Raw genomic sequence first — 23,438 nt, 5'->3', positions numbered from 1 at the left:
CATAATGGAATTTAAAAATATCATATTGCCTTTCCTTTTAGCTTCATTGTCAGGTAAAAAAGGGGAATAAATAATTGAATCACATTAACATTGTCTGTGATAAAAATAGCTCAACCAAAAAGTTTTTGTTTGTAGTGACAAGGCTAATTAGTTGCCTAGCAACAACCATAACAAAACTTCAAAAGTTTTTGCATGTAAGACTGTTCAATTTTTTTATTTATTGACTATACAGTTTTACTTGTTGATAAGTAAGTTTTTAACAAATAGAAATGGATGTGAAAAGTTTAGAAACCTATGCAATTATTGGATTTGACGGTGAGTTAAATGACTGATCTTATTCCACTTGCCCTTTGTTTGTTTTGTTTGGCACCTGAGTGAGGAAACAGCTTCTTTGTATCTTTCAGTCTTAAATTTGTTACTTATAGTATCTAAGTAATAATAAAAAGATATTTTCTGTAATTTAGTAAAATATTATTTCCCTGGGCTACAAAACTAAAAAATTAAGATTGAAAATTACTTTAGTACTCTCTAAGATGCTCAGTCAACTTTGTTATTACCTAGCATCACAGTTTCTATGAAAAATTCTGAACAATTGATGTTTCTAACTCAGTTTCTGCAATCCGATTACAGGATCTGCAATCCGAGGGCTCAAGGTGCACCCAGATGCGGAGCACATTGTCTACCCGATCGGCAACAAAGTCTGCATCCAAGAATGGAAGACTAAGAAGATGTATTTCCTGAGTGGCCACACCAACAGCGTGTCCACAGTGGCCGTGTCTCCTAAAGGCACCTTCGTGGGTTCGGGACAGATCAACCATATTGGTTTCAAAGCTGCTGCTAAAGTGTGGGACTTTAAGAAGAAGTCGCTGTTAGGGAGCCATGAGTTGCATAAGGTAAAATACCATATCTCTATATTATTATGCAACTTGCCATTCTGTCAGCCACTAGTACCTATAGACTGCCATCAAAGCAGCATTCTTTACAGTCTCATAATAGACTGACTGCAGTCAGTTTAAGCACAACTTCGCACGGCTACAGTCTATTATCAAGTCATGACTTGAAGACTAGCTTAATGGCGGCGCCCAGTGCTTAATGATTGGATGACTGGAAAGCGATATTCACGCGTGCGATTTTGTGCTTTCAGCTCGTGCCTGTAGTCACACAAACGTCACACCTGCCCGGCGGGATTCGATTCGAACCTGTAACCGTGGCTATTTTTCCTGGGCCAGACTGTAACTCTACCTTTTGGCCAGCTTCTGGTCAGCCCATGGCCCACAGGAAGTCCACTGCTGAACATAGGCCTCCCCCAATGGTTTCCATATCGCATAGTTAATCTGATGCCAGGGCCTATGCTCAAACATGGTCCTTTTTTGGAACCAGTGGGCTATGTAAGGCTCCCTGCCTACTCACTAAAACCTGACGGGTGTCCTCCCAAAGTCTTTGGGACGGAACTTGCGAGTTATTCGAGCTGGATGGCCTAGACATTCTTTCGCGGCTCCTCAAACTTGGTCTTGCTCGCATTCAAGGTCCGCGTGGAAGCCATAGCCTTCTCATCGGATGAACGCTACATGATCTCCCTTGGCGGGCGCGACGACGGCTGCGTGGTACTGTGGGACTGCTTCGCCGGAGCCGCCACCGGCACCGCGGCCGCTGCTAAACTGACCACGGGCGATGCGATGACCCTCGCCACTCTGAATCAGAGGGTCAACTCATTTGTTACGGGGGGAGATTGTGAGTAGCTACTGAATTAAATGACCAGTTCGTTCGTTTCAGCCAAAAGAAGTCCACTGTCTGGACTAGGCCAAAAGGCCTCCTACAAAGATTTCCACAACAACCAGCCCTGCGCCGCCCTCATCCAGGCACTCTCCGCGACCTTCACAAGATTGTTTGGGAGAACTGACCACATTACGTCTTACGGCTCAGCAGCCATCAGCCCAGTCCTGGATCTGTCAATAGGCCGTATAGGCCGCGGCCTAGGGGCGGCAGATTTCAGATGACGCTTACTCGATTTCAGAAGATAAAAGTTAAATAAAGATCCAAACCCACCCTAGCCTACGGGCGGCAAAACTGTAAATCCGCCACTGCATCAGTCTATGAGCTGGGTCCTACCCACTGCCACTGAAGTTTGGTAATTCTGGGGGCTATGTCAGATTTCCTGATTCGATCATGAAGAGAAACTCCGAGCATGGCACGCTCCATCGCTCTTTGGGTGACCTTGAGCCTAAGAAGCCGAGATGTAGTCGCTTAGGCACTATCCTAAGCGATCACGTCTCGGTACCGTATGTCATCACTGGCAAACATACACTGATCAATCATGCTGCCCAACATGTAGCTAAAGTTAGTTACGATAGCAAATATTTCGTTCGTTCGTGTCAGCCGAAAGACGTTCACTGCTGGACAAAGGCCTCCCCCAAGGAGTTTCCCTGCGTGATCGAATCAGAAATGAGGAGATTCGTAGGAGAACCAGAGTGACTGACATAGCCCGGAGAATCGCTAAAAGCAAATATTTACGATCACGTAATTCAAATTCCGGGCTGGAAGACGTAGCGTGGGCAGGCCTCCTACTAGGTGGACCGACGATCTGGTAAAGGTCGCGGGAAGAACCTGAATACGGGCAGCGCAGGACCGTGCATTGTGGAAAACCTTGGGGGAGGCTTTTGTCCAGCAGTGGACGTCATTTGGCTGAAGCTCACGAACGAATGTAAAACCTTGTCTCCCAGCGAACCTCCGCGTGTGGAATATCAGGGCGGAGTCCAAGAACCTGGATGTGGTGGACGTGACGCTCGGCAAGCTGCGCCGAAGCGTGCGCTGCATCGCCATCAGCAGCGACGACGCTTACGGCTACGCTGGCACCACGTGAGTAAAGCCGCTTGTACACGCTAAGAAAAGTCCCCGGGATTGCGGCGCCTACGCAAGAATTCGTTGCTGTCGCGGTCGCACACTCACTACGGGCGCCCGTCGCACAGTTGCGACAGCAACATAATTACACGCGAGCGATAGGGATGGGTAGCTTGGGGTCATTGGACGAGATTCTACGTGCTCACGGACCAGGCTTTACACACGAACCGTGTACATTCCCGACTTAGAAATTATTCTTGTCTGCGCTAGATATGACACGCGGCGGACGCGCATTGTTTGACAAATTTTCGTCGCTAGGTCCGACGAAATTCTTGTCTTGTCTACGGCAGACACGGTGAAACTTCTTAGCGTGTATAAGAAGCCTTATGCTCTGCGTAAACGGACCACCGAGTACAGCCACTGGCCACAAGCTGTTTCCATGATTTTTAACACGTTGCCGCTTTATCTATACGGGGTGAAAACGATAAGTGATCTCACTCGATTATTTCCAAACTATACAAAAAAGCAGTTAATGATCCTGAAAGTGCTTCATGAGCTATATCAAACGGTACAGATACAATGATAAGTTACAGAATAAACTGGATCTATTCGTAAATTCAATGTTATCAGCTTCCATACGTTTGGTAGAGCCGCATAATATTAAAAACTACTTATGATTCAGAAAAGTTTTAAGGAAAGGGCAGGTTGCTGCTTTCTACCACTACGAAAAAACAGTGCACTCACCCGTTCTGCAATCCACCGGCATCAGCAGTTTCAGGGCGTGAACCGCGATTCCCAATTTCTCCTCTACCCTCGAAGATTGAAGTTGATGAAGGACCAGCCTCGACTCAGCACACTTCACAAAATACACTACACATTTCAGTTCATAGCGTGGCTGAACAGTTCAGGCCTAATACAATACAACGATGTGGACTTCTACGATAGTAGTTTCCAGAAAGAGGCGGTGACTCCGACGCGCGACGATGTCCGGAATGAGCCACGTCAGTTCGTAAACTAGTGTAGAAAGCAGCGAATAATAGCGGGGTAAAATTACTAGACAGAAAAGCGGGTAGGTGAGAAGAAATAAAAAATACGAATGCCCACATTGGAGGCGTTTGGCCGAAAATAGAATTGTAAGCGCTTATAAGAAAAATGACGATTGCTAAGCGGTAAGTGCTATCACTGCTAAATGTATGAAAAGTGTCACTAAACGTGTCCTCGCCGAAAACAGGCTAAAGTTTTCGGCAGTTGCCATGGCGAATGCCATTTTGCTTGCAATTTCTTACAAATTCTATTTTCGGCGACTTCTTCTCAGCACCAGCCCAAATATTGTCCTGAAGTGGTGTTAGTCCAAGTTATATTATGACGCCTATAAGATTAGGCGCACACCGTTGATTTTTAGTTGGCCGATAGTTGTGCCCGATTTCAAATTGTATGAAGAATCGGCCAAATCGAATCGGCGTAGTGTGCGCACTCCCATACATGCCCATTGCCCATACTGATCAACTGCCCGACTAAACTATCGGCCGACGAAAAATCAACGGTGTGCGCCTACTCTAAGTGCCCTGGAAAGGGCCTATGTACTTACTGAATAAACCATGAATTTGAATAGATATTTTCTCCAGCACCGGGGATATGATAAAGTTCTCGATCGGGTACCCGCCGGACCCGACGGCGTCGGTGGCGCAGTGCAAGCCTTCCATGCTGGGCTGCCTCGCCAAGTGCGGCCCGTGGAAGAAGGGCAAGCGGCCCGAGGCGGTCTGCTACAGTCAGGGTACTTATCTTTACTGTTCGTTCGTTCGTTTCAGCCAAATGACGTCCAGAGGGCTTAATGCGAGTTTACATTAAACGTCCTCACTAGTCAGCGCGTAAAATAATGACATTAAATGTGTGACGCATTGTGCAGCGCCCCTAGCGGAAACTTAAGAACTAAAATGTTTATATTATGTTTTTATAACACGCTCACTGGTGAGGACGTTTGATGTAAACTCACACTAAACCCTCAGGGCTGGACAAAGACCTCCCCCAATTCCATAACGATCGGTCCTGCCACGCCTGCATCCAGGTACTTCCCGTTATCTTCACCCAAATATCTTAATAAGAGCTTCCTCGTTGTGGATAAAAAAAAAAAAAAAAAAAATCTATCCACCTAGTGGGAGGCTCACACTACGTCTTCTGACTCATGGTCGCCACTTTAGAACTTTTTTGTCCCAACAGCCATCGCGATTCTACGAGCTACGTGCCTCTTTATTGTACCCTCTTTTTGTTCAGAACGTAGCCTCATAATATATCGTAGACGAAAGAACTTAAAAGGCCAATAGACCAACGCGGGTGCAAGCCTATACTTAAATGATTTTAGCAGTGGCATCTAAGTACGCACCAAATACGCGTTACAACATTACATTAACGGTACATAAGTCTGACTGGCCCCGATTTTTAACAGGACATTTTAAAAATCTTAAGATAAAACCGGTAGAGACAATAGTCTCTACATATTTATATTTCTCTCTATATTTTTGATTTCGAGCTAGTTGAAAGGGTTAATACCCTTTCAACTAGCTCGAAATCAAAACTTGGTGTCTGTCTCTTAATTCTCTATAAAAACGCAATCATTGTTATTTCTTTCTATAGGAATAGAGTCGATCCTAATAATGGACGATGGCTGCCTCATAGTGGGCTCCGGCGACGGCACCATAGACCTCCTCGATGAGATCAACTGGAAAGGGGACTTCCCGAAAGGCAAGCTCTGCAATCCTAGCAAACCTCATTTCAAGGCGGTAAGTCCTTTGAAATGTTCAAGTAATAAAACTTTAATAAATTACCGATAGCTCAAGGAGCTGCTTTTAGAGCGACAATTCTCAATAGATATGGTCAAGTTATGTTTTTTAACACACACTAGTAACGCTAAAATAATGTTTTGTATTATTTTAGCCTATATTTCTGAAAGTTGTGAATGCTTATACTAAAACGTTTATTTTTATTTGTATAGATGTTACAGGAAATGTATGAATTCTAGGAATTGTATACTATTCCTAGGAAATGTATACAATTCCGAAGCTATTTAGGAAATGTATAAAATATTGCTTCAGAGATTTTTTAATACGCACATATCCTAGGACATGTATACTTTTCCTAGGAATTTTATAGAATTCCAATATTGTATTAGGAAATGTATAAAACTAAGCGGCACAAGCGCGGTCATGTGATTTAGTGCCCCTCAGTACGCCTAAAATTTTATTTAGACAAACCACATTGACCGATAGGTACTTTTAACTCACAACTATTATTGTTTAGCCTGAAAGTTGTTTTCGCACTATTATATTTTGACTGAAAAAAATATTTGCCTATTGGCATACCTTTCTTTCGGCATCACGCATATTGGTATTGGACGCTGAAGTATTGGAAAACCCTAATTTTAACATATCTTTTATTAAACTATTATTGACATGAAGGTTTTAGTACTCCTGTAGCTGGATAACAAAGTCTCGGTTAGGTTAGGTTAGACTTGCGACCTTGTCACATACACAGCGGCCGCGGCGCGGGAGCGCCATTTAAGTTTCGGAAAAAAAAAGAAATCTTAATTACATTTCCGATTGCTGTTTAGGAAATGTGTAAATTTCCTAGGAAATGTGTCTAATATAATTTACATCACACATTTCCGGGTGATTTTAGGACTTATACACAAATCCTAGGAATTGTATACAATGACGGATTTCATACATTTCCTGTAACATAGATATAGAGAACAATAGTGTCTAGACAAACCTCAAGGGGATTTAGGACACGATTTAAATCAAAGATGTAATAATGACCACTGAAAATCAGTGTCCAGCCATGCATTTAGCTGGCTGCATATACTGAGTGGGCGTCCGTTTTGGCACATCGCCTTCATAGACATATTAAGTATTATTATTGTTATTTTTTTTATGTCCATTTTAATGTCCTGATTTATTGTTTCTTTTTTTGTGCCAAATAAATTATTATTTCTTTCTTTCTAATAAATAAAAATAACGCTATTAGCTAAAATGTACGATTGAAACCAAATAGCGCCAACGGAAAATGTTCGGGTGCAAAATATTCGAGCTCGTATTCCCGCGCATTTCCGATGACGCGATCCTTTTCATCTTGTCGTCTATAGTCTGGTCTGCGAGCACGTAGAATTTTGTCCAATGACCCCAAGCTACCCATCCTTATCGCTCGCGCGTAATTATATTGCTGTCGCGACTGTGCGACGGGCGCCTGCAGTGAGTGTGCGCTGTGCGAGCGCGACAGCAACATAATTACGTGCGAGCGATAAGGATGGGTAGCTTGGGGTCATTAGACAAAATTCTACGTGCTCGCAGACCAGGCTTTAGTACTCTAGTCTATGCCCTATATTGACATGATCTATAAATTTTATCCTCCAGCTAAAAACCACGAGGCTAGACGGCTGCATCACCTCTCTAGAGATGATGGAGTCTCCCTCACTGCGTGGCGATAAGCGTCTCTTATTGGCTGGGACCCGCAGCAGCGAGATATATGCTGTGAGCGTGACCACCTTTGCGCCAGTACTGGTGGTCACCTGCCACCGCTGCGCTATCAATGATATCGCATTTCCGAGGTCAGTGTCTTGGTTACCTTCTTGAACTCGCCTAATAACATCCCTGACATCCCTTGACTAGTAACTTCAACTTACCTCATTGTAAGATTAACCTGGGGAAGTATGCTCCCCTACATCGGTGTATGCAAACATACAACGATTTAAAAGATAGCGACATCGACATCTTTCATGATTGCGTGCACTCATTTAAGAAGAAATGTTTGGATAAGTGGAATGTAATTTAACTATTAATCTAATTTAACATGATATTTTAGTATTGTACTTTCGGTCGTCAAGTTTTTATTTTGTATGTAAGCTGTATTTACCTATAAAGACACATCTTTTGGTCTTGTCAACATTGCATGCATTACTTGTTTATGTAAAGTTGTGTTGTTGGTAGATCTTTGTCAATAAATAAATAATAAACTTCCCCTCATTCTCCAGCTGAAAACTTTTTACAACTTTTGCAACATTTTTTCTGTTAAACCACTGCAACGTCATGGAAACTTAATTTCAGAGAATGATTATTGCGTAGTCAATGAAATCTGATGGTAAACTGAGGAATGTAAGCGAATTGCATAGTGTAACTAATTACAATCTAGAGATTGATTTGTCTACATCGCTGCACTTGGTGTGCCAATCGAAATCCTTGGGGGTTGGAGGGCTGTATAATCTTTCTGGAGATGATGGAGTCTCCCTCACTGCGTGGTGATAAGCGTCTGCTGCTGGCTGGGACCCGCAGCAGCGAGATATATGCTGTGAGCGTGACCACCTTTGCGCCGGTGTTGGTTGTGACGTGCCACCGCTGCGCTATCAACGATATCGCGTTTCCGAGGTCAGTGTCTTGGTTACCATCTTGAACTCGCCTAATAAACTTCCCATCGTTCTCCTGAACCACTGCAACCTCGTTCGTTCGTTTCAGCCAAAAGACGTCCACTGCTGGACAAAGGCCTCCCCCAAGGTTTTTCACAATGAACGGTCGTGCGCTACCCGTATCCAAGTTCTTCCCCCGACCTTTAGAGATGTCCTCCCTAGAGATGACGGAGTCTCCCTCACTGCGCGGCGACAAGCGTCTCCTCCTGTAGGCCTAAGATGCGCGCCGTGATAACTTTTATCGACGTCAAAATGCAAGGGCAAAATCGATAAAATGGCGTGATAACCGCTTATCGCAGCGCGCATCTTAGGCCTACTGGCTGGGACCCGCACCATCGAGACATACGCTGTCAGCGTCTGGGACGCGTATCTTACATGATGATGACGTGACTACCTTACATAGACTTGTCTGGCGAGTTCGCGACGACGGGCGCAGGTGACATGCAGTTCCTCGAGCTAGACTGTGTCCAGTAGCCTTATTCACGTAACAAAACTTCAACGACACTTATTGTATGTCGTTAATCGTTCTATCGAAATGACACGTGAATACGGATTTAGAACTGTTTTTCAATAGGACTACTTCTAAACGTCAACGAGATTTTGACTGTGTCAAAACACGTGAATTAGGCCACAGCATGCACTTGTGAGGTCATGGTCCATTACATGATGATGACGTAATCAACCAAGATGATAATAATAATAATAATAAATTACTGAAACAAAGCCTTGAAATTTTAGATGTCCCAAGTAATTTGCTCTACACCCTTCAAAAAGCCTCGATACTGAATACCTGCCGCATCACACGTAAATTTTTATCCTCCGGTTCCACAGCACTGCGCCCTATGATGCTTGGCTGAGGCCCGCATCGTAGGTTAAGTACACCCATCTTTAAGGTGGAGAAAGATATAATCTTAAAAATAAAAATAATAATAATAAATACACTTTATTGCACACCAAAGATAAGAACAGAAAGAAAAGGAACACACATGATAAAAACACATGATCATAAAAGATGATGATGATGACAGGGGCATGTCGGGCGTGTTTGCGACGGCGGGCGCGGGCGACGTGCGCGTGTGGTGCGTGGAGACGTGCCAGGAGCTTATCTACATCCAGCCGTAGACTAGGGAGCTTGTCTTGTCCTGCAATGACGTCATGGTGATGACGTTCACCTTACATGATGCTGTCGTGTCTCCAGGGGCATGTCGCGCGTGTTCGCGACGACACACGCAGGCGGCATGTAGTTCCTCGAGCTAGACTGTGTCCAGTAGTGCACTTGTGACGTCATGGTCCATTACCGGGCGACGTATAGTTCCTCGAGCTAGACTGTATTCAGTAGTGCACTTGTGACGTCATGATTTTACATGATGATGACGTAATAAATCAAGATGATGATGACAGGGGCATGTCGGGCGTGTTTGCGACGGCGGGCGCGGGCGACGTGCGCGTGTGGTGCGTGGAGACGTGCCAGGAGCTATTGCGCATCGTGGTGCCCAACTTCGTGTGCTCGTCCGTGCTGTTCTCTGGCGATGGCAAGTCTATCGTGTCGGGTGAGCTTTGAAGATATAGAGAGTTAAAATTTGATAGTATCAGGCCTGTTCATCTCCGCGAGTTTACATCGAAAACAAAACACGCACGATGGCCCACCTACAAGATACTATTCGACAAGGCCTCACATACGAGCGAACATTGACTCACGCACGCGTATTCTTGTGTATGATGGAAGAAAATAAAGAAAATGGTGTACTAAATACTGTGCAGTATTTAACTGCCTAAATAATAATAAAAACACAGAATGTAGGTACTTTTTTAAGTTGCCTCAAGACGAGAGGTAAATAAGTAGTTAATATTATTCATGATAATTCATGCTAAATCATGTATTTCCTCCGCCATTTTCTGCAGTTTGGCACCTCACGTCACATCATTTTACCGGAGTCAGCCCTATAGCTTCGGCGCAGTGCCGATCACTGACGTTTGTCAACAAAATGGTGCTTGACTCTTGAGACAGGCTGAATTACACCATATTGTTAATGACATTGAGCATACATTTTTTTAAATACCTTCGCGAAGTAAAACTTCTGTACGTAGTACTTATTATTATTCTGTGATAGTATTTCTGTAAGTTAAAACAAAGGGAACAAGGGAAGAGTTTACATCAAATATCTTCGTAAAAAAATGACATTAAAATGTATGATGGATGCGTCCCTAACCCTTAATTTGACTTTGTCCGGTAGGGCGGACACTAACTTAAGAAAGCAAGTAGGGGGTGTTGTATATGTTATTTTTATTTTATTCTACAATATTATTGTTTTATAACCTCTGAAAAAGTTTGTAGAAAGTGAACTTTGACGTTCGCAACACTGTATCTGTCAGTCGCGAACAAAATGTCAGCGAAGAGACAGTCATCTGTTTTCGATAAGGTAAATTATTTTTTTTTCAGTGTTTTGCTGTTAAAAGCTCATTGTTTTTGCAATTTGTTTAACAATAATACGTGTATGATAATGTTTAGCTGAAATTCATAACATTTTATACATGTTTTGGTGTTTTTTTACTCGCTTGATCTCTTTGTCCGGCACAGCGGACATTGTCAATTACTCACTGATATTCATAAAACAACTTTGTCCGCTGTGGCGGACATAGTCAAATTTAGTTTGTTTTGCGGCTATGGGTGTTTTCTTATGTTTTTTTTTGTTTTTCATTTGTCTGAGGCATGCGCGTGCTTCAAGAATATTGGCTTTAGTCCCTAGAACCCGCTTCCTCAGACGCAAGTGAGAAATCTGATACTGATTTTGAAATGCTTGATAAATGTGCTTCTACTAACTCAAACTATTCTTCACCTGCACCCTCTATCGAAATGATAATGATATGATCTCTCTCTAATATAAATATTAGCTTTAGCTTCTCTTATAACGTTGCAGGTATTGTCAAAAAAAGACAGTGGTGTTCTACATAAAGTTTTAAACGCGCCTTTGCTTTGTGATGGGCAAAAATGCAAGAAACTGTTTTTAGATTTCCATACCAAATGAATGTTTTATGTGTTCGTTTTTAATGTTACGCTTAATTACTTACTTAATTTTTCTTGCCAAAACACCAATTTCCAAGGTGTTTTATTCTCAATACTATAAAAATTCTTAATAAAATTAGTTTATAACGAAGTTTTTTTATTTATCCCCTATTTGCCAATGTCCGCCACGGCGAACATTCAAATCTACTCGTTATTTATGACGTCTTTGGCAGTGTCCGCTGTGACGGACACGAATTTTCCCAACTCTGGGAAATGCAGGATTTTTTTTCATATTTTTTTAAAAGTTCTTAGCATACCCTTGATGCCTTTCATTCATCAAACTCATGTATTTCCATTTTTTATGTCGTTGCCAAATGAAGGGCTAAAGAAAGAAAGAAAAAACATTTATTTGGTACCAAAATAAAACTGAGTACAATAAACTTACAAACCAAAATACATTGTAACAAATGGGTCTTCTTTCAAGAACTAAAATCTACATAGATTTTTTTTGACGCACGTTACTTTGCTAGCGACGACATTCAATGCAAACTCACACTAAGCACTCAGAAATATGATGGCCTTTTTTGACTTCATGAAGGGATGGTCCAAGCAAACCATATAAAAGTGTAGAAGTAGATAAAACTATTAAGCACCATTCACCATCACGGTGACAGGTTAAAAGGGGGAAAATGGGATGAAAGGCCACTCATCCTTATAAGCCTATGTTCAACAGTGGACATCTTATGGTTGAAATGATGATAATAACAGACGGTATAAACTGATGATCCGACTAAACTAATGATAGGGGACTTAGTAGGTCCCGCCATGTAGTGTGATAAGTCCGCAAAGGCGTCAAGCTATATCATTGCAAATATGGACAGGTCATAATACCTGGGACAAAAAAAGGCTGAAGTTGGACCGACGACATCATACAGGTAGCAGGAAAGCGCTGGACGCAAACCGCTACCAACCGGGCAACATGGAAAGCATTGGGGGAGGCCTATGTTCAGCAGTGGACGTCCTATGGCTGAGATGATGATGATGAGAATTGAAATTGTAATCGGATTATTTTTGCAGGCTGGAACGACGGCAACATAAGAGCCTTCACGCCGCTGACGGGTCGTCTGGTGTACTGCATCTACAACACACACAACAAGGGCACCTCCGCGCTCGATATGACGCACGACGGACGCACGCTCATCTCCGGCGGCTGCGAGGGACAGGCGAGTGTCGACCTTATCGCTAGCGCCACAAGGGCTGGGCTCGCTTCTGTGCTGGATATTGAGGGATATTGTATCAGCTAGCACCTACCAGATTGTGCCACTGTGGAGTATGGTCTTGTAATAGTCGCCAAGACAGTAGCGCCAACAACTGGTAAGCGGTGAAGCGGTTACAAAAACAATAGCATAGCGGAGAAAGAAGCGCAAGCGCCGGTACACATTCTCGTCAAGGTATTTTCGTCTCCGTCCCGCTTATTGACTCATACGAGTATTTTATTTTTCCAAACTGAGTCTCGGAAGTATACAATCCATTTAAGGCAGTAAAAAGTGCTGATACTGACTGACTGAAACTGCCTCTGTGGTCTAGTGGTAAGACCACCTAGTTCAGACGCAGAGGTCCCAGGTTCGATTCCCAGTGGGGGCAGATTTTTCTGTTCGGTTTGGTTGGTGGTAGGGCTTGTTCTAAGTCCGCCTGGCTAGCTACCACCATCTTACCTAAGTCTGTCGCCATAACAACAATGTTTACAGCATTTTTAGTGTTCTGGCAGTTAGAGGTAAGATAGCCAGTTCCTCCGTGGTTGAGGATTCCGGGTGAAGCTCGCTTCCACCTTCGGCCTGATCGTCACTTACCATCAGGTGAGATACAGGATACAGGCCAAGAGCTTCCTCGTTGTGGATAAAAAAAATTGTACAGAAACGCAACTCCGTGCTTAATTAATAATCAAATAATTGACAGGTCCGCGTGTGGGACATCCGGCCGGAGTGCCAGAGCCTGAAGAAAGTGTTGAAAGAGCACAAGAGCCCTGTGTCGGCCATCCAAGTGTCACCCAACGACACCGAGGCCGTCAGCGCGGGGACTGACGGCTCCGCCATCATCTGGGATCTGATGTGAGATGATTATTTTTCTTCTTAACTATTTCAACCCCGTGATTGTAGACTTGTAGTTCATAATATCACTTTAAGACCTTGAACAGATTTGTGACGTTTGTTAAAGTTAAAGTAAGATGGTGAAGCCCAGCCCTTAATGTAGTCATACTAGTGCATCTGCGGCTTTCATTGCGAACAATTCTTGCTCAACGATCTTCCGATGTATTGTACCAACGAGCAACGTTTTCTGGTGACAAGGTCACATCCCTCATTCCCTCCTACTTCAGATTTGCACAAAGTACGCCGGATATGTGTCATTTTTATAAAACATACACAAGTTGAAGCGTGCGCGAACCTCTCCCATGTTTAATACCAAATTGGCTGAAAAGAAATCAATCCTTAACTTCGAACTCCTATGTTCTTCTATTACAGTTATCTTTTCTCTGGACAATTTTGGCCTGGTTAGGTTTTTATTGGCGGTCAATTTGTAGATCTTAGCTACACAGGAGTTGCAGCAGTGTGGGAATAGATAGGCCCGTGTCTATGGCCTTTGCACGCTTAGACCGCTGCACCGATTTACATTAAATCGCTCATATTTTTAATTCCAGCTCGCTGTCCCGCCGGCAAGTGATGTACGCGAATACTCTGTTTATGTGCATCTGCTTCGAGCCACAAGGCTCGCAATTGCTGACGGGCGGCACCGACCGCCGCGTGGCCTACTGGGAGACCGGCAGCGGGAACCTCGCCAGGGAGGTCAGTGCCTGTTAGGATCTTACTAGGCCGTTGGTTCCCAAAGTGGAGGAGGAGTTCCCACTGGGGAGGCGTAAAGACCTTTAAAGAGGGGCGCAGGCCATCTGTGTACTTAAGTATAAAAAACCTGCGACCGCTGAGAGAATGAATGCCAGACTGCTCGATACGACCAATAAATAATCTTGACTGGAGGAGGGCGGGCGCGGAATTTTTTGTATGGTCGAAAGGCGGCGCGACTTAAAAAGTTTGGGTAAAGCCTGGTCCGTGAGCACGTAGAATTTTGTCCAATGACCCCAAGCTACCCATCCTTATCGCTCGCGCGTAATTATGTTGCTGTCGCGCTCGCACACTCACTGCGGGCGCCCGTCGCACAGTCGCGACAGCAATATTATAATTACGCGCGAGCGATAAGGATGGGTAGCTTGGGGTCATTGGACTAAATTCTACGTGCTCACGGACCAGGTTTTAGTAGTGATATATTATAGAACTAGAGGCCGCCCCCGACTTCGTACGTGTGGATCCCGTTTTACCCCCTTAGGGGTGGAGTTTCGTAAAATCCTTTCTTAGCGGATGCCTACGTCATAACATCTACCTGCATGCCAAATTTCAGCCCGTCGCACAGTCGCGACAGCAATATTATAATTACGCGCGAGCGATAAGGATGGGTAGCTTGGGGTCATTGGACTAAATTCTACGTGCTCACGGACCAGGTTTTAGTAGTGATATATTATAGAACTAGAGGCCGCCCCCGACTTTGTACGTGTGGATCCCGTTTTACCCCCTTAGGGGTGGAGTTTCGTAAAATCCTTTCTTAGCGGATGCCTACGTCATAACATCTACCTGCATGCCAAATTTCAGCCCGATCCGTCCAGTGGTTTGGGCTGTGCGTTGATAGATCACTAATGTCAGTCAGTCAGTCACCTTTGTGTTATATGTATTTAGACATATCGCTAGTTCGCGCCTACGTGGGAGGGCCGCGTCTCTCGCGCGGAGACGATGATGGCCGATCGATGTCGATGACGCCCGAGGTCTTGAGAAGCGCCAACATTGGCTCTTCTTCTTTCGTTTGAAGGGTCATCACTAAGGTCGGCAAGTAACTCAAACACTTTGTTCATTGCTGACGGGCGGCACCGACCGCCGCGTGGCCTACTGGGAGACCGGCAGCGGGAACCTCGCTAGGGAGGTGCGTAGTTTCACAATTTCTTTAGTCTCGAATCCACTTGAACCCAGTTTCCAGAACGGTGCGGAGACGAAAGATGTGCGGCGAAGCTGGCAGGCTATTTCCACGGTTTGGTGCGGGAAAAAAGGAGATGTGTGAGCTGTGATGTGATGAGATGTGATGAGCATAGCTATCAGTGTATTGCTATCTATGAAACACCGCGCCATTATGATTCGCGTCGCGCTGCCGCGGCCGCCGCTGTCAAATTGTATAGAAAAACAAGTCCACCCGACACTTCTCCGCTCGATCCATTTCTCTGGAGAAGCTGCTCGGCTTGAAGTTGCTTTTTAGGCAAAGAGTGCCCGCAAAACCGTCAAAAACTGGTTCGGTCTACGACGACGAAATTAGCCTTGCGGCGAGTCGTGTCGCAGGTTGAAGGAGCGTCTCCATTTTATATTACAGATCTCATTATAATAAATAAATAATAATAAATAATTTATTTATTAAAATAAGAGCATTATACGAACTTATTATGCTAGAGTTTACATATAGTTCACAATCTTTTGTAGCCTGAGCTAGGTTAAAAACCTGTGTTTCAGGCGAAAAAAGCTCACACATTAAATAGTAATTAAATAAATAATTTGAGCAACGGGGTCCGAGTTGTCGAGGCGGGAACTCGACTTGTGCAGGCTCTAGTAGAGTCAGCTTTTTGTTTCTTCTGCCGTTTGAGCGGCCATTATCACCAGGTATGATGTTTACGATAATTTTTAACATTTATTATTATTTTTCAGCTGGAAGCAAGTAAAGCGGGGGCCATCAACGGACTTCACATCACGACAAACGGTGAACTATTCGTCACTGGTGGAAACGATCAGACTGTCAAGGTATACTCATCTCTTTTCAGCTCAATCTTATCAGATTTTAATTCCCTAGTTTAAATTCCTGATACAAATAAACGTTCATTCAATTTCAAGCACAAATCCAAAACGGTGGTCTAACGCACAGTTGGCAAAAGGAGGCTTTGTCAACTGTGCGTTAGATGTGGTCTTCACCACCAAGCGCAATACCTATTTCTGGTGCTCAGCAGTCAAATAGAAGTACCTAAAGTTCGGTCGCCAAGCAGATATTTGTTTTATTTAATTTATTTTTTTTGTTATACCGCCAAACTAATTTTTCTGCATAACCCAAAGGTAAACTGGATGAGAATGCCTTATGGCATTAAGTTCGCCTAATGTTAATATTTTTGGCATTGAAGTATAAATAAATAAATATTGCTGTCGCGTTCGCACACTTAACTACGGCCGCCCGTGTCGCATGTTAGTCGTTTGCTAGGTGTACGAAATTTTATCTGCCCGGCGACCGGACTTTAGCCGAGGCGTGATCTTACTGATCTCCATTTTCTTTTGTTTAGCTATGGAAGTACCAAGAAGGCATCTACACTCACGTGGGATTAGGACACGCGGGCGCGGTGACGTGCTGCCGCTTCAGCCCCGACGCGCGCTTCGTGGTCAGCGCGTGCGCCGCCGGGAGCATCATCGTGTGGCGCGTGCCCGAGGTATGGGCAGGCCTGGCCAAAACAAGCACGATGGAACCCTATAGCAGCGGTTCCCGAATGGTGGTCTGCGGAACCCTGGGGTTACGTGGAAAGGCCGCAAGGGTTCCGTAAAAAATATTATCCCACGTTTCGTGACCGACGTTGTTCGCTCGCACCGACTTGTTTACGCACAAGGGAGGGGCAGGGCGTGCGGGCGGAGTAGTACGGGGGTTCCGCTAGGAAAAGTATAATCAATTAGGGTCCCTTGGCAAAAAAAAAAGGGAAACCCTGCCCTATAGGATTACTATTCGACAAGGCCTCACATACGAGCGAGCATTGACTCACGCACGCGTATTCTTGTGTATGATGGAAGAAAATAAAGAAAATGGTGTACTAAATACTGTGCAGTATTTAACTGCCTAAATAATAATAAAAACACAGAATGTACTTCTTTAAGTTGCCTGAAGACATTGATAGTTAAATAAGTGGTTAATATTATTCATAATTAAATAATAATTAAAATACCTTGGCGAAGTAAACCTTCTGTACGTAGTACTTATTATTATTCTGTGGTATGGGCCGCGTGGGACACTAGCCCACGCGTGGGGCTGGGCACGCGGGCGCGGTGATGCCGCTTCAGCAAATGAAATGTGTTAAGCGGGGTTCCCTGCTTTTAGATATGATACCCCTCCCGCATCGCTCCACTACTGCAGGAATCTACGTAGATTAGTGCCTGTAGCTCATTTTAAGTAGCCTTGAATTGAATTCTGTAATAGACCAGACCAGTTTCTTGACATGCCCTTACGTCATGATAAATGCTGAGCGGGGAGCCTATTGACGCAGTGGCCCACTATTTTCTTTATTCGTTTTGTGTTGTTACTGTTTATAATTTGTGCTTACTGTAATCAATAAAGTCTATTTCTTTCTTTCTAATACTACCTGGTGAAAACCTTTGTGAGAGACCTTTGTCTAGCAATGGACGTCATTCATTTGACTGAACAGTGCTACTGAAACTTCTTTAATATAAAACCCCAGATATACCTGAGCAAGCCGCAGGCGCCGCCTAGCGCAGGCCTCAAGAGCCTGCCGCAGAGCCCAAAGGCCCTGCAGGACGAGCTCAAGCTGCCCCTGTCTGAGAAGCCGGCACAGAAGGCCGCCGGCGACCGCCCTGTCAAGATGCCCGCTGCACCCTCGAAGGTATGGAAATAGAAATAGAAATATATTGATCAAGGTAGTTTTGTAAGGGGAATGAAATGAGTTGGTAAGGGGAAGTAACGTAACAGTGGGGTGAAGAAGATGCGTTACAACACTTACAACATGTGGTGCTACGCTGCGTGGGTGCTGGCAAGATGACGACGCTCGATAGATATCCCTAATAGAAGAGTTTTGTAATTGAAACGTTGGCTGCATTGGGATTTTCGATCTGGAAGTTCAGAGTTTGATTCTCAGATGGGACACACAAATTGAAGTCACTGGTATAATTGAAGCCCCGATAGCCGAACGGTGAAGGGGTCGGACTGGCCGACTCGTGATCCGGGGAACGCGTGTTCGGTCCCCGCCGCCGCTCGACTACTGTGGTGAGCTCACTCGTAATACAAGCATATTTAGCTTAGTACGAGGGGCTAACGGGACTATTAGTAATTTGTGTAATAACAAATTCTCCTGTCATGATTTGATTGAATTAATCTTATGTACTGAAAACAATATGACTCCGTGCTTCGCAGGCCACGTTTTAATCCTGTCCTATTTAACCATGTTATTTTGTGCTTATGGTGATTCTAAATCTAACACCAGGGTAATCTGTTTCTGACCACGCGGCAGCAACTACATAATTAATATGGCGTTATCAAAATTAAATACATTGATGATACCTGATTTTTATGTGCAGGTGGAGAAGATAGAAGCGATGGACACGACACGCAGCAGCGTACACTCGTGCTGTCCCTGCGACACGACTAAGAAGCCGTCTTCCAAGGGCAGCACGCCCAAGACAGGGACCAAATGTTGCCGCCCGCCCGGGGGTAAGTAGAAACCAAAAACGGGACTTATATCAGGCCTGTTCATCTCCGCGATGCCCTACTCATCACTCACACGCACGATGGCCTACCTACAGGATACTATTCGACAAGGCCTCACATAGGTACGAGCGAACATCACGCACGCATATTCTTGTGTATGATGGAAGAAAATAAAGAAAATGGTGTACTAAATACTGTGCAGTATTTAACTGCCTAAATAATAATAAAAACACAGAATGTACTTTTTTAAGTTGCCTCAAGACACTGAGAGGTAAATAAGTAGTTAATATTATTCATGATAATTCATGCTAAATCATGTATTTCCTCCGCCATTTTCCGCAGTTTGGCACCTCACGTCACATCATTTTACCGAAGTCAGCCCTATAGTGCCGATCACTGACGTTTGTCAACAAAATGGTGCTTGACTCTTGAGACAGGCTAAATTACACCATATTGTTAATGACTTTGAGCATACATTTATTTAAATACCTTCGCGAAGTAAAACTTCTGTACGTAGTACTTATTATTATTCTGTGCTTATACCACCACACTTTCCCATCGCTGCAACTCCTGTATAGCCAGGATCAACAGCTTGGCCTCCCGATGAAGCTTTATTAACCTTCGCTGGTTGTCCCGGATTACCTGGTTGGAAATCCCGAGGGTAATTTGGAGATGAGCTCGGAAGTAGAGGAACCGAGTTGAGTGGAGAGATAGAAACGATGGAGAAGAAACAGGGCCACGCCCAATTCTTCCCAGGAGCACTACGCCCAAGTACTCCCAAGGTTCAGTTGTATTTCGCGTGGGTATAAGTGGCTCATATGGAGCCACTTAAGCCGAAACAAGAGCTAAGTGGAGAGATACTATCACAAGTCAAAGATTCCTAATAAACAAAAAAATAAAAAATCATGAATAACTTGAAAAATAAAATCTTAACCCCACCAGTAAGCATAAACTACAGTAGTTTATGGATGCTTGCTTATAAATATCAATTAATTGTTGCAGACAATCTTCCCACGAGGACTACAAGCAAAGAGTACGTGAGCAGCGGTGGAGGGGATAAAAAATAGAAAGAGACGACTGTTGAAACGATGTGTTCCAATCCCGCACCAAATTGTATTATTATTATATTAATTTATTAATAAATTTGTATTTTTACAAAATTTTGATTTATTTATTGGCTGTAATGGTGACGTAAAAACGTTACATTATCTTACAAATTATATTTTATTTACAATAATATCACATTCATAAAATGCTTTTCATATTTTTCCTTCTTATAGCATACACACATTTAGAAACGACACATAGGCATAGAACGTTTCAACCACGAAGACGCGGGTCCGTGGCTGAGTCCCCCAGTATTCAACGCACCCGTGGTGGACGCCCCCGATTTAAATAAATTTAATATCATATTTTTTTCGGCTTTTGCACTAAGTACAGTCAACGAAAAAAGTTTCACAAGCTAATTATTATACTAAACTATGCATGTTTGACGCTATTTATGCAATCTGGGAGCAAAATTTTAACCCAAAACCAGCAGTAGTAAGAAACAAAAAACTTTTGTAGGAATTATTTTCATTTCATAAGATTCATTTTTGTATTTAATTCTACTGGCCTAATAAATATTTATTCGTTTATAAACATTTCTGTGCCTGACTGTACATTTGATTAAAAACCGGCCAAGTGCGAGTCGGGCTCGCGCACAAAGGGTTCCGTAGCAGCAACAGTTAAATCAACCTATCTCAAAAACTATAAGAGATACTTTGATCAAACCAAAAATCGTTGAAAGAGTTAATTAGCATGCATCACCTCTATTTTTTTTAGAATTTTATACCCCGTAGTTATAAAAATAGAGGGGGGGGGACATACTTTTTACGACTTTGAGAGCTGATATCTCAAAAACCGTTCACTTTAAGAAAAATGTTTTTTAGAAAACTTTATATCATTTTAAAAGACCTTTCCATTGATACCCCACACGGGTATGTACATCGAAAAAAAATTTTCATCCCTCAGTTACATGTATGGGGGGCCCCACCCCCAATTCTTTTTTTTACTATTTAGTGTCATAATTTTGTAGCGGTTCATACAACACATATTCCCATCAAATTTCATCACTGTAGTACTTATAGTTTCCGAGTAAATCGGCTGTGACAGACGGCAAACCAAAAATCGTTGAAAGAGTTAATTAGCATGCATCACCTCTATTTTTTTTAGAATTTTATACCCCGTAGTTATAAAAATAGAGGGGGGGGGACATACTTTTTACGACTTTGAGAGCTGATATCTCAAAAACCGTTCACTTTAAGAAAAATGTTTTTTAGAAAACTTTATATCATTTTAAAAGACCTTTCCATTGATACCCCACACGGGTATGTACATCGAAAAAAAATTTTCATCCCTCAGTTACATGTATGGGGGGCCCCACCCCCAATTCTTTTTTTTACTATTTAGTGTCATAATTTTGTAGCGGTTCATACAACACATATTCCCATCAAATTTCATCACTGTAGTACTTATAGTTTCCGAGTAAATCGGCTGTGACAGACGGACAGACGGACAGACGGACAGACGGACAGACGGACAGACGGACAGACGGACAGACGGACATGACGAAACTATAAGGGTTCCGTTTTTGCCATTTTGGCTACGGAACCCTAAAAATTGCTTCAAATCGAATTTAACTGACCGGGGGCGTCGACCACGGGTGCGTCGAAAACTGGGGGACTCGGCCACGGACCCGAAGACGCGTCCCACCAATTTTTTGGTCGAGGGAAGTGCGGGGAGATCCGAGCGTCATTATCCCTTATTGTAGTAGGTATGCGTGTGCACTCATAGATGATTTAGCGTGTACCGATAACACTCAAACATTAGCGGAAGAATGGTGGGGCGCGTCTTCGTGGGTGAGACTATCTATATTTGGCGATGGAATAAACTTATAAGTCATCGTCCATATAAATACAATGTAGGTCAACTTGGTAAAATGATACCTACTCTCACTCAGTCAGCTCTATCGGTATCTCTCAGTATTTACAAACGATGAAGTCAAAAGAGATAGACCTGCAGAATTTTCTTTATAACATGGTATAGCCTGACCAGGAACATAAAAACCCTGGCATAGAGGCGCTTCAATTGCATTTGATAGTGCAACACTGAGTACAGTCGTACCTGTGTTAAATTAATAGGCTAAATTTATGTATCAGAATTCAGGATTACGGGCTAATTTGATATTTTCATAAATGAACGAAAAATATTATTAAAGGTAACCTGGTTTAAATAAATTAAATGAAACCATCAATCGAGCTAGTAGGATTTATTTTATTATTCATCAATAATCAAATTCAGAACTTGAATATTCAACTGCAATGTCTGCTCATGAACGCTTCAAACTCGGTACTTCTTTCCCAATTCCATAAAATTCAAAACTTAGAAAGTGACAAAAAACTTTAAAATAGGTAGTTGAAACAGACTNGACAGACGGACAGACGGACAGACGGACAGACGGACAGACGGACAGACGGACAGACGGACAGACGGACATGACGAAACTATAAGGGTTCCGTTTTTGCCATTTTGGCTACGGAACCCTAAAAATTGCTTCAAATCGAATTTAACTGACCGGGGGCGTCGACCACGGGTGCGTCGAAAACTGGGGGACTCGGCCACGGACCCGAAGACGCGTCCCACCAATTTTTTGGTCGAGGGAAGTGCGGGGAGATCCGAGCGTCATTATCCCTTATTGTAGTAGGTATGCGTGTGCACTCATAGATGATTTAGCGTGTACCGATAACACTCAAACATTAGCGGAAGAATGGTGGGGCGCGTCTTCGTGGGTGAGACTATCTATATTTGGCGATGGAATAAACTTATAAGTCATCGTCCATATAAATACAATGTAGGTCAACTTGGTAAAATGATACCTACTCTCACTCAGTCAGCTCTATCGGTATCTCTCAGTATTTACAAACGATGAAGTCAAAAGAGATAGACCTGCAGAATTTTCTTTATAACATGGTATAGCCTGACCAGGAACATAAAAACCCTGGCATAGAGGCGCTTCAATTGCATTTGATAGTGCAACACTGAGTACAGTCGTACCTGTGTTAAATTAATAGGCTAAATTTATGTATCAGAATTCAGGATTACGGGCTAATTTGATATTTTCATAAATGAACGAAAAATATTATTAAAGGTAACCTGGTTTAAATAAATTAAATGAAACCATCAATCGAGCTAGTAGGATTTATTTTATTATTCATCAATAATCAAATTCAGAACTTGAATATTCAACTGCAATGTCTGCTCATGAACGCTTCAAACTCGGTACTTCTTTCCCAATTCCATAAAATTCAAAACTTAGAAAGTGACAAAAAACTTTAAAATAGGTAGTTGAAACAGACTATAGCTAATTTTCATATAGTTCCAAAATACTGAACTGTCCTATGCATGACATTGACAGTGGGGCGCCACCGTCCATACCGGAACGCTGATTCCGATTTTTGCCATGTTGGAAACCATAAAGTTGAACGATGGTAGCGCCCCCCTGTCATTGAGTTTGGTGGGACAGTTCAGCGTGGGTCATCTATAGTGGGCTGTACT

The 23,438-nt window shown here is 43.2% G+C and overlaps 1 protein-coding gene across 1 annotated transcript; it reads left to right on the top strand.

Annotated features, from left to right (window-relative positions):
* The first annotated feature begins 129 nt into the window (after positions 1-129).
* Positions 130-20,133, top strand: LOC114351020 (cilia- and flagella-associated protein 52). The gene is made up of 16 exons (XM_028302057.1): positions 130-315; positions 631-893; positions 1,527-1,731; positions 2,721-2,856; positions 4,464-4,612; positions 5,470-5,615; positions 7,245-7,438; positions 9,692-9,840; positions 12,372-12,517; positions 13,251-13,402; positions 13,990-14,134; positions 16,082-16,174; positions 16,702-16,845; positions 17,860-18,021; positions 18,713-18,845; positions 19,845-20,133. The coding sequence occupies exons 1-16, from the start codon at positions 270-272 to the stop codon at positions 19,907-19,909; spliced, it is 2,328 nt and encodes a 775-aa protein (XP_028157858.1). The 5' UTR covers positions 130-269; the 3' UTR covers positions 19,910-20,133.
* The last annotated feature ends 3,305 nt before the right edge of the window (positions 20,134-23,438 follow it).

This window comes from Ostrinia furnacalis, unplaced genomic scaffold (genome assembly GCF_004193835.3).
Source record: "Ostrinia furnacalis isolate ACB-3 unplaced genomic scaffold, ASM419383v2 OfSCF1066, whole genome shotgun sequence".
In the NCBI taxonomy this organism is placed as follows: domain Eukaryota; kingdom Metazoa; phylum Arthropoda; class Insecta; order Lepidoptera; family Crambidae; genus Ostrinia; species Ostrinia furnacalis.
Note: the sequence above shows the minus strand (reverse complement) of the source record. Positions and strands in the feature narration are given on the sequence as shown.